General features: G+C 41.6%; 1 protein-coding gene across 2 annotated transcripts in view; it reads left to right on the top strand.

Moving 5' to 3' along the window:
• The window catches only part of glp1r.S (glucagon like peptide 1 receptor S homeolog), a 127,713-nt gene that overhangs the window by 69,802 nt on the left and 45,454 nt on the right, over nt 1-12,457 (top strand). For both annotated transcript variants that reach the window (XM_041564203.1, XM_041564204.1), the window contains one exon: nt 7,087-7,199. In XM_041564203.1, coding sequence (XP_041420137.1) covers nt 7,087-7,199 — 113 coding nt within the window. The remainder of the gene's footprint in view (nt 1-7,086; nt 7,200-12,457) is intronic.

Genomic DNA, 12,457 nt, shown 5'->3' with positions numbered 1-12,457 from the left:
CCACACTTGTATATGTGTGGTGACCCATAGAGTTAATATACTTTAAGGCTTGGAAATTGCCTGCTACTTTGGAAATGCCCAGCTGCTAGGTCAGTGGTACCTGGGTGGATGAAGTGTTCCCCATTGGCTCAGAGATATGTATGACCGCTTCCTGTTAAATCTGATAGTAACGGGAAAGGCGTGGTTTTTCCTCTTTGGCTTCCACCAGCTGAGGCAGGTGGATGTTTGCTGGAGAGCCTGGGATAGCAAGGCCCCAGTAGTGGGAGGTGAGAAGTGAAGTTGGGGAGAGAGACCCTTGAATGAGGAGTTAATAGTGGATAGAAGACCCTGTTTCTGAACACTGTATGAGTGGGGAAGGACAGATAAAATAAACAGTTTGGGCTCCAATGAGCAGCCCTTGTTTGGTTAGTTTCACAGTAGTACTCAAGTGGGTGTAGTTCCATGGTAGTACTCAAGGGGGTGTAGTTCCATGGTAGTACTCAAGGGGGTGTAGTTCCATGGTAGTACTCAAGTGGGTGTAGTTCCATGGTAGTACTCAAGTGGGTGTAGTTCCATGGTAGTACTCAAGGGGGTGTAGTTCCATGGTAGTACTCAAGGGGGTGTAGTTCCATGGTAGTACTCAAGTGGGTGTAGTTCCATGGTAGTACTCAAGTGGGTGTAGTTCCATGGTAGTACTCAAGGGGGTGTAGTTCCATGGTAGTACTCAAGGGGGTGTAGTTCCATGGTAGTACTCAAGTGGGTGTAGTTCCATGGTAGTACTCAAGTGGGTGTAGTTCCATGGTAGTACTCAAGGGGGTGTAGTTCCATGGTAGTACTCAAGTGGGTAGAGAGTTCTTCATGTAATCCATTGGATCACCCATGAGGCTGGAACACAGGGATCAAGTGCCTGTGGTTTATGAGTAATGCTCTAAAGAGAACTTGGTGTATGTTAGGCAACTGTATTGTGATTATGTATTGTGAGCAGAATCAGCCGAATAGACTATTCTTTATAGTAATGGGCGAATCTGACCTGTTTTGCTTCACAAAAAATTTGCCAAATGGTGAAAAAATTCTCTAAATGCATTGAAATCTATGGGCAATAATTTTTTTTTTTTGACAAATTTTACACCTATTAAATGCTATGGGAGTCTTGTTCGTGGCGAAACCTGGTGGGAAATTCTCTCATCCCTAGTTCTTTAGCAGGTTTATGCATAAACAAAATCAAACGAAACCCTTGGCACACTTGGGCTCTAACTAATACACAGGGTGTTTTCCTTCTCAAATACCAGTCCCCTAATGAGATTCCTGGCTGAAAACAAAACGACTATGGCTCCACAAAGACTGTACCTTTTAACGTCCTTTTCTTTAGGAAAGTAACACTCCAAACTGTTTGACACTGATCTTCCCTCTCTCAACTCTTAGCTTTCACTCTAGGCACTCTCTCTCTAGTCACCTAGCAGGTCCAACATCTACCACTGTACATATGGGAGTAAGAGAGGAACCTCGGGGAAACGTATTTCCCTTCAAACTACTCTCCAGTTACCACATATATATGGTGGTATATAGTGTATGGTTGACCAACACTCAATAACAAGGCTGTTATCAGAGGCGCAACCAGCACTGTCCAGATGTTTTTATTCTTCTTTTGTAACAGGGTTTCTCTGCCCTTCCTGGTTGGGTCAGGCCAGGCAATATCTGGACTTACTGGTGAAAGGGGGTCTGAACTGAACATTGGCATGTGGCCCCAGGATTTGTGAGGATGGGCCGGCTAATGAATGCTAAAGCAGAATTGTCTAACTTCACTATCCCCTGCGAGGCCCCCCCATACAATTCTGGTGAGTGGAACTTACTAAGCAGATGTGGCAGTTAATAATAATTAATTTTCAGATATCCACTTTGAAGCACTCACTGGGTGACTGGGTCAGATTGAGAGCCCATACATCTCTGTACATTGATTGAACATAAACTGGGCCCTGGGGGTTTGTTGGCAGCACAGATCTGAGAGCAATTAGATAATCACTCGCCGGAGGGGAAGCCCTCTAAGCCATCATCTCCATGGAAATAGCGTTTTTTCTCAGCTGGAAGGAATGTGACTGGGAGAAACCCAACAATTTTCCCTTGACAAATAGCACTGCCCCCCCCACATGTGTCTGCGCTAGTTCCTCCCAGCAAAATGTGCCTGCTGTCTCCGAATGGCTTTCTCTTCCTTCTAACTCTACTTGGTTCCTTGGGAGTTTTCCTTCTCCTGACTGACAGTGTTAATGGCGCCCCCTCAGTCTGCTAATAACAAGTCTTCTCTAGTCTCTCCAGTTTCATGAGACCCACACCCCTGTATGTCTGAGCCACTCACTGGCCAATATAAGGGTGTTGAGGCAACCAGATTCTTTTTCTTTCTTTCTTTCTTTCTTTCTTTCTTTCTTTCTTTCTTTCTTTCTTTCTTTCTTTCTTTCTTTCTTTCTTTCTTTCTTTCTTTCTTTCTTTCTTTCTTTTCTTTCTTTTCTTTCTTTCTTTCTTTTTCTTTTCTTTCTGTCTCTTTCATTTTTCTAATTCTTTTCTTTCTTTCTTTTTCTTTTCTTTCTTTGTCTCTTTCATTTTTCTAATTCCTTTCTTTCTTTTTCTTTCTTTGTCTCTTTCTTTTTTCTTTTTCCTTTTTCTTTACTTTCTTTGTCTCTTTCATTTTTCTAATTCTTTTCTTTCTTTCTTTCTTTCTTTCTTTCTTTCTTTCTTTCTTTCTTTCTTTCTTTCTTTCTTTCTTTCTTTCTTTCTCTCTTTCATTTTTCTAATTCTTTTCTTTCTTTCTTTCTTTTTCTTTCTTTGTCTCTTTCTTTTTCTTTTCTTTCTTTGTCTCTTTCATTTTTCTAATTATTTTCTTTCTTTCTTTCTTTTTCTTTCTTTGTCTCTTTCTTTTTTTTCTTTCTTTCTTTTTCTTTTCTTTCTTTGTCTCTTTCTTTTTTCTTTGTCTTTATTTTTACTTTCTTTCTCCTTCTTTCTTTTTCTTTTTTTTCTGTCTCTTTCTTTTTAATTCTTCTTTTCTTTCTTTGTTTTTTTCATTCTTTCTTTCTTTCGTTCTTTCTTTCTTTCATTCTTTCTTTCTCTTTTTCTTTGTCTCTTTCTTTCTTTCTTTTTTTCCTTTCTTTCTTTTTTTCTCTTTCTTTTTTTCTTTCTTTCTTACTTTCTCTTTTTCTTTTCTTTCTCTTTCTTTCTTTCTTTCTTTCTTTCTTTCTTTCTTTCTTTCTTTCTTTCTTTCTTTCTTTCTTTCTCTCTTTCATTTTTCTATTTCTTTTCTTTCTTTCTTTCTTTCTTTCTTTTTCTTTCTTTGTCTCTTTCTTTTTCTTTTCTTTCTTTGTCTCTTTCATTTTTCTAATTATTTTCTTTCTTTCTTTCTTTTTCTTTCTTTGTCTCTTTCTTTTTTTTCTTTCTTTCTTTTTCTTTTCTTTCTTTGTCTCTTTCTTTTTTCTTTGTCTTTCTTTTTACTTTCTTTCTCCTTCTTTCTTTTTCTTTTCTTTCTGTCTCTTTCTTTTTAATTCTTCTTTTCTTTCTTTGTTTTTTTCATTCTTTCTTTCTTTCGTTCTTTCTTTCTTTCGTTCTTTCTTTCTCTTTTTCTTTGTCTCTTTCTTTCTTTCTTTCTTTTTTTCCTTTCTTTCTTTTTTTCTCTTTCTTTTTTTCTTTCTTTCTTACTTTCTCTTTTTCTTTTTTTTCTTTCTCTTTCTTTCTTTCTTTCTTTCTTTCTTTCTTTCTTTCTTTCTTTCTTTAATGAAAGTGATTGGACAACACAGGCATAACGTGACAAGTGCAATCATTATGTTTTTTTCCCCCAAAATGAAGCTGTTTTCCCGGAATTCATGCTTCATTGTGGTCGCAGAGTGGTGATACTCTTGATGCAACTGCTTATGCACCTCACAAATCGGACGCAGTGGCGCAATATATTTTGCAGACTATCTGGTGTAATTTCCAATGTTGGCATCATTTATGGTATCTGGCATGATATGGCATGGCAGTGATATGGGTGACGTATCTATTTGGTGCAGCTGAACTACAGTGGTTGATGCATGGCAATCCGAGGGAACCCTGGAGCTACCCCTCATCTGGAGCTGGTGGTACCTGAAAGATTCCCCTGTCTCAGGAACACAGGAAGAACGGAGCGTTGTGGTTCTACACACATCTGACTGCAGGGACCACAACTGCACTTGTGGATGTACATGTGCCCTAATGGCTTCTCTGCAGCCAGATAGAATTAATCTCCTCTGTGACTGACAGCACAGCCAGCAAGCCATTCATCTGTGAACAAATCTAATTAGCGACTAGATAATGAAGAAGAGAAAGAAAACATAACACTTCCCGTGCCTGAACATTAATCTTCTCAGTCCGTTTGCATTGAGCAATAACATTTATTACAGAGACATAATCACAAATGAATTGTCCTTGTGTTACATTTCATGTCTTCTTCTCCCACACAAGTCCCAAGACTTTGTGTTGTCTCCAGTCTACACATCCCATTACCCTTAGTTACACAACCTACAGCCTCAATGTTTCAAGCCTTTTGTCTCAAAAATAATTTTGGGAACATTTCCCCCTTCCTATTCACCTAGTCACCCAGGGGTTCTGGGGAGGCAAAGTAATGAATGATGGGAGGGATTCTCTAGAGAACTGCTGCAATTACTGCCCTTCTTTTTTATCACTTGCCTGGAATTCAAAAATAAGCACCTGCTTTGAGGCCACTGGGAGCAACATCCAAGGGGTTGGTGAGCAACATGTTACTCACGAGACACTGGTAGGGATCACTGATATAGAGTATGGCTAGGGCCACACGAGGGCTGAAGTTGGCCTGCTGAAATACAGAGGCCACTACACAGGAATTAGCCTCTTGCACCTGGAACCATTGTGTCGACTTGGGTGCGGCACATACAGCTGATTTCAGTGTGAGAATGCAGAATCTTGCGTTTCTTTGCCAAAATCAGCTGCACTGGGCAGATAATATAGTAGAAGTGCAAGACAGTTAGTAGGATAGTAGGGATTAAGCAAATAACTTTTGATATGCGTGAACCAGACAATGTATCTAGGGCACTGGGCAGATAACGATGTATAGGCACGGGGGGGGGGGAGATAACATCGCCTGGGAATGTGGCACATGATGTATTGTGGGCACTAGGCAAATAATGTAGCATAGGCAGGGGACATATAATGTAGCGTAGACACATGACACATAATGTATGTGAAACCAGCATTGATAATGTTGTGTGGACATGGGATAGATAATTTAGCGTAGGCATGGGGTAGACTTTATTTTTGTGTTTTTTTTGTGTTGTTTGGTTTATTAGTTCTTTAACATAACCCAGTAGGTGTTATCTTGCCCTTAAGGTGGCCATACACGGAGAGATCCGCCGGGTTGGCGACATCACCAAACGAGCGGATCTCTCCCCGATATGCCCACCTTGAGGTGGGCAATATCGGGCTGATCCGATCGTGGGCCCTAGGGCCCAACGATCGGTCCTAACGAATGGGAACGGGCAGTCGGATCGCGGGACCGCATCAACGAACAGATGCGGCCACGATCCAACGGGATTTTTAGTCCCAACCGATCGACATCTGCCCGACTTTCAGCCAGATATCGATCAGGGAAGCCCGTCAGAGGGCCCCATACACGGGCCAATAAGCTGCCGACTCGGTCTGTCAACAGATTTTATCGGCCCGTGTATGGCCACCTTTAGGCCAGAAGAACATGGTGGGAATCATCTGCTTTCCTCCTCCTGCGTACAAAAAGCAGGTGAATCCGATGTCAAGCACAATCCTGTAGCTCCACTGACAGGCACGGTGTCGGACATTCATTGTATATTAAAAAGTGCCAATATAGAGACAGGCGAAAAGGCTATGACTAGTGATGGGTGAATCTTTGCAGTTTCGATTCGCTGAAAAATTGGGGAAATTACCATGAAATTTGCGAAACTGCAAAAAATTCACAAAACGCATTGAAGTCAATGGGCGTCAAAATAAATTTTTGACACGAACGTAAATTTTTATACGTGCGACTATTTGGTCCAAATGCATTAACGTCAACAGGCATCCGAATAATTTTGACGCAGCAGGTTTTTTTTGCTGGCAAATTGTCGCCGCAGTTTCGCAAAGAATTTGTTCGGGTGAAATTTGCCCATCACTAGCTGTGACTATGGCATAGTGTGTATAGTAAGAACAAATGGTGTCTGGTGAAGGGGCTGTAGCCACAGTATATAATGTGTAGAGTAAAGCAAAGTATATGTCAGACTATAACTATCACTGGCCACTGGCAGTAAATAATCCCAAAAAGCGTTCCAACAGCCTCAGTATTAAGAGTATCATGCAATGTGCCATGTAAACAAAGAAATTAGGCGGAATTGAACATAGTCAGGGATGGTTTATATGCAAGTGATGAAACTTGAATCAACAGAACCAAAATGCTTCTTTCTCCAAACTGAGAATGGAGTAGTTGGAGTAGTTGGAGTATTGGAGTACAGCTGAAGACTCGTACTATAACTTCTATGTCACATGGTCAGTTGGGCTCAATCAGCATAACTCTATAAGTGGTGATTCTGGTATTGTACCATATACTTAGGAAGCCTGTCTCTCATTGGCTGAGTTAATCAATGAGAAAAAGGAGAGCACTCTAATGGAGATAAACTGCTTGTGATTTTCATTTATTGCAGACTGCTATACCCAACATGTTTTGGGCCTTCAAAGCCCTTTCTCAAGTGTAAAAAAGTGTAAAAAAAAGGTTTTACACTTGAGAAAGGGCTTTGAAGGCCCAAAACATGTTGTGTATAACAGTCTGCAATAAATGAAAATCACAAGCAGTTTATCTCCATTAGAGTGCTCTCCTTTTTCACATTGATAAGCTGATATTTTAGGATGATGGTGCATCCATAGGTAAAGGATTGACGCATTCGCTACGTGTGGTGGGAGGTTGTGCGCTGATTCATCAGTATTGCCTATTGGTTGAGTTAATGTTGAGCCATCATTTTATTTATTTTATCATATTAATATCTTGTTTCTTTATGTAACAAACAGTTGTAGGGATTCTAGGCTGGAACATTGCTTAACGTGAGTGACACCATCTGCTTCTTCTTCTTCTGACAGTGACCCATGGGAGAGTTTTCCGATACTGCACCCCCGAGGGCAATTGGCTGTTAAAGGAGAATTCAAGTGCTCCCTGGAGAAACCTGTCCGAATGTGAGGACAGATCACTAAAGGTAAAGCTATACTCAAGCATCCATCATACATGCACTCACTTTACCTTCATATCATGGAATCCTGCTTGTCAGGCACTCGCAGTATCCAATTTGGGTTCCAGTTGATTTATACAGTATCCGAGACTGAAATAAGATCACATCTATCAAGTTCAATTCTTTTCATTCAAATATTCTTAGCTTGCATACCATAAAGTAAATACATTGTTATAAATGGAAATCGTTTATGGATTGATTGGCTTAGTGATAGGGAAAAATATTAGAGAGCTAGAGACCTGTAAAGTGTATTGCTCTTACAAAATTCCTAGTAGGAACAGATTTCTATAGAATAATGGGCAGCTCCATTAAACTCATTTTGTGTCTTGTGCGTCAGATCATTCTCCTCTGATAACCGTGCGTGGAGCTGTTTGTTGGGATGATGTGCAGCCCCGGGCGCAACTGAACCAGCTGGGATTAAACCGCCACTATGGCATTTTTCATTCTGGCACAGTGTTTTTGTGTTATTCCTTTTTTATTCAAGTGCAATAAAAGGAGAGAATAATGAGGATAGTAAAGAAGGAGTGTAGAGTTCCTTATTCCCTGTGTCTCATTTATATCTCATAATGAACAGAGCCCCGCGATGCTGAGTTCATTCAATATTTTTTTGTCAGTGATATTGAATATCTCTATTCTTCCATGTATCTAATATAAGTAATTCTAAAACAGCTGGACTGGCTGAGTAATTATTGAAGACGTTTCACTACTCATCCGAGAAGCTTCTTCAGTTCAACTGACTGGTGTCTTTTATAATAAATATCTCTCATCCCTGCAGATTGGCTCAGAGCCGTCTTTACTTGTGATGGGCCTCATAGTTTCTATACAGCCTGACTACCCAACCTGCAACCCTTCAGCTGTTCTGAAGCAACAATTCCCAGCATCCCTTAACAGCTATTGGCTGTTGTTGGGTCACCTACAGTATGTCAATTAAAGCTTAAAAACCATCAGGTTGGGCAAAAGTGTTGCCATGTTGCCTAGCTACTATCCTTTTGCCCAATTTCCTCATCCTGATATACTGTCACCATCTTGCCATCATCTTGCCCTGCTGTCATCAACTTGCATCTTGCTCTGCCGTTTCTATTTGTTAGGGTTTGAAATACTAAGTGCTGTTTCCCATTGGCTAAACCTGTAATAACAGAATAGAATAGGGGACTCTAGAGACTTAAGGTGCTTATTAGAGCTCTATCCCCACAACAGTACCAGGATTTATATTAACGAGCCCCAACTCCTTGCTTGCAAGTATAGCTGGATGTGGAACTCTATACTCACAACAGGGCCAAAGAGGCAATGAATGAGCAGTTTCAGTAAAAAAAACTGGGAGCAAAGGAGTAGTCAAACAGGCTGGTTCATACACAAGGGAGCAAGCACAGTACCAAGGGGTGAGACAGGCAGGGGTGATTCTAGCCATTATGTTGCCTGAGGCGGCCTTCTTTTGCCGCCCCCGCCCCTCCCCACGGCACTCACCTTTAGAGCGCTGGAGAGGGCAGGGGCGGTCCATATCGCTTAGAGCAATTGCGCTCTCTGCACTAGAAGAGCCGAATTTCCGGGTTGAAAACCGGAAATTAGGCTCTTAGTTACCAGGAGCGGCATTTTTGGGGGGTGCTGCCGCCTGAGGCGAGTAGCTCAACTTGCCTCATTGGTGGAGCACCCCTGGAGACAGGAGTATAGTTAGGAAGCTAACTGGGTCATACACAAGGGGGAACTGATAGTGCAGAAAGCAGAAACTAGAACAAATCTGGGTTGTAACCAATAAACTAGACAATGCTGTACCCAAGGATCAACACAAAATTAAAGTCAGACAGGCCAAGGTCAAATACTTACTGACAGCTAGAATTCATTGGCTAGCTGAAATAAGCTTTCCACACCACCCCACTTCAACACACAAAACTTGTTTGCTCAGGCAACGAGTGAGCTGAGGAAAGGTCTCTAAAAAGCTTCCTGTAGCAGTTAATTGGTGGAAGGCTTCGGGTAGGCTTTACCCTCTCTTTGCCAGAGCCCCCTGACAGGTTGTTGGACATTTTCAGTTCAAACGCTCCACTTCCTTGGATGTTGAACCTTTGGTCAGAGCCCCTTTGTTATCAACATGTTAGTCATTTGGCCATGGTTTAAAGAATATTTAGGACAGCAATAAGTGCTCATCTCAAAACTCACCCTCGTTGACCTTCAAGCTGGGCTTTCACTGGCCTTCAGGTTGGGCTATCAGGTGTGTCTAGTAGAGCAATCGTGCAATTGGCCATCAGGCAGAGCCCACCCTGCTACTCCCACCTAATGGAGCAACTTCACAGCTTGGGAACCACTGCTCTACTGTCTATATCCCACCCTACATTCTCCATCCTGCTCCAGCTGTCCCCATCTTTGCTACTATCTTGATTCTGCCCTTATTCTACTGTCCCCATCTTGTCCTATTGTCCCCATCTTGTCCTGTTGTCCCCATTTTGTGCTACTGTTCCCATTTGGTCCTATTGTCCCCATCTTGTGCTACTGTCCCCATCTTGTGCTCCTGTCCCCAACTTGTCCTATTGTCACCAACTTGTCCTATTGTCCCCATATTGTGATACTGTCTCCATCTTGTCCTATTGTCCCCATCTTGTCCTATTGTCTCCATCTTGTGCCACTGTCCCCATCTTGTCCTATTGTCTCCATCTTGTGCCACTGTCCCCATCTTGTCCTATTGTCTCCATCTTGTGCTACTGTCCCCATCTTGTCCTATTGTCACCATCTTGTGCTACTGTCCCCATCTTGTGCTACTGTCCCCATCTTGTCTTATTGTCCCCATCTTGTCCTATTGTCGCTATCTTGGCCTGTTGTCCCCATCTTGTCTTATTGTCACCATCTTGTCCTATTGTCCCCATCTTGTGCTACTGTCCCCATCTTGACTTATTGTCCCCATCTTGTCCTATTGTCGCTATCTTGTCCTGTTGTCCCCATCTTGTGCTACTGTCCCTTCATGCACCGATGGCTCTATTGTCCTGCCATTGTTAACTTATTCTTCTGTTTCCAATTTACGGGGAAGTCATTCATCTAAGGAAAGTCACTGATAACATTTACCTTTCAATGACGATGCTCAAAGCAAAGGTAAAACAATTTTGTCACGACAAAAGTTTATTTCCACAATAAATCTGCCCCGTTCTTCAATAACAGAGCTTGCAGTAAAGATTGATTTGTAAGGGCCAGTAAAATCCTAAGTGGTCCTTATGTATCATCTCTTGGTTTGATGAAGGACCAAGCAAAGAGAGGAGTGACAGCGCTGTGGAAAAAGCCCCAGCAGTGCAGTAAATGATAATATATCGAACTGCTAAGTGACTTATCTCTTTCCTGAGACCATTGTTAGGAATACACAATCCAGACTGCACCAATATCCTATCTCTTCTTCAAAGTCATTCATAATGCACAAATTATTCTGTATCTTGTTATCCATCTCTCATCCTAAGCAGGCTAAATGATTGGCCGTCAAGGGCAGTTTAGCAACCCGGCAACATGTCATTGGCAAGTCTTCCTCAGATCCATTACTCCAGCTACAAACTGAAATATTCCCTGTAATTCGGTATCATTTGCAGTCCCACTGCAGCTCATCATTTATAGTCAGTAAAAGCCGAGCAATGTCTGCATATGGCCCATATCACCAATACTTTACACCATGGGGCTTCTCTGAGCTGTAAGTACTCACTGGTCCAAGAGTTTAGAGATACTGTATGTTTAGAAGTTCTGACATTGCTTATTTATTAATATTATTCATATTTTATTAAGTTGTGTACTAGGTGTGTAATTGGAAGTCAAACCTTGTGAGATTTGTGGGTGATGAATTATCAAGCTACATTAAAAAAATGCTTGTTATAAAATGAATAGTTGAGTGAGTTGTTATATATTGGTGGCATGATAGAGGAGAGAACTAGTGTATAGGAGAACTAGAAAGACTAGAGGAAACCAAGAGAGAGGTATGAAAGGGGAAAACAGAAGAGGGAGTGAGCAAGAATAGAGGCCAGGTGAAAAATCAGAGTGAAAAGACTTTATAGTGAAACAAGGAAAGGGTCAGGAGATAGCTAGTATAGGGAAACAAAGACACAGCTAGTGTAGGTGAGAGCAGGTTACAGCTTGTACAAAGAAGATACTGATAGTACAGAAATTATATACTACAGAGAAGTAATGCATAGTAAAGTGCAGGAGAGAACTAGAAGAAAAAAAGACCAGGCAGAACTAGTATAGAGGAGATCAGATTAAAGCTAATATAGAGGAGACCAGGTCAAAGCTAGTATAGATAAGATCAGCAATACAACCATGTCAGCACTAGTGTTGAGGAGACCAGGTCACAGTTTGAATAGACGAGACCAGGTTACAGCTAGTATAGAGGAGACCAGGTTACAGCTAGTATAGAGGAGACCAGGTCACAGCTAGTATAGAGGAGACCAGGTTACAGCTAGTATAGAGGAGACCAGGTCACAGCTACTATAGAGGAGACCAGGTCACAGCTAGTATAGAGGAGACCAGGTCACAGCTAGTAAAGAGGAGACCAGGTCACAGCTAGTATAGAGGAGACCAGGTCACAGCTAGTATAGAGGAGACCAGGTTACAGCTAGTATAGAGGAGACCAGGTCACAGCTACTATAGAGGAGACCAGGTCACAGCTAGTATAGAGGTGACCAGGTTACAGCTAGTATAGAGGAGACCAGGTCACAGCTACTATAGAGGAGACCAGGTCACAGCTAGTATAGAGGAGACCAGGTCACAGCTAGTATAGAGGAGACCAGGTCACAGCTAGTATAGAGGAGACCAGGTTACAGTTAATATAGAAGACCAGGAAAGAGCTGTTATAGAGGAGAACAGGTCATAACTAGTATAGACAAGACCAGGACAAAGCCAGGTTAGAGCTAGTATAGAGGGGCTCAGGTTAGAGCTAGTACAGAGGAAACCAGAACAGAGCTGGTAGAGGAGATCAGGACAGAACTAGTATACTGTATAGTAACTAACAGAGAGCAGAGATTGGAACAGAGCCAGTGCAGCAGAGACTGGGGTTACTAGCATAGAGGAGAACAGAATTATTATAGCATATAACTGTATTTTTGTTGCCAATATCTGTATTTATAGATCTTTATATTAATAAAGAAGATGAGTGTACAATGGAGAGCAGAGACCGTTCCCATTAAGCACCAGGCTACAGTTACATAATCTAATCCTTTGCTGATGTATTGGAATAGATGATATGATATGAAATAAATCTGCTTCTCTAT

This window comes from Xenopus laevis, chromosome 5S, assembly GCF_017654675.1.
Source record: "Xenopus laevis strain J_2021 chromosome 5S, Xenopus_laevis_v10.1, whole genome shotgun sequence".
Classification (NCBI taxonomy): domain Eukaryota; kingdom Metazoa; phylum Chordata; class Amphibia; order Anura; family Pipidae; genus Xenopus; species Xenopus laevis.
Note: the sequence above shows the minus strand (reverse complement) of the source record. Positions and strands in the feature narration are given on the sequence as shown.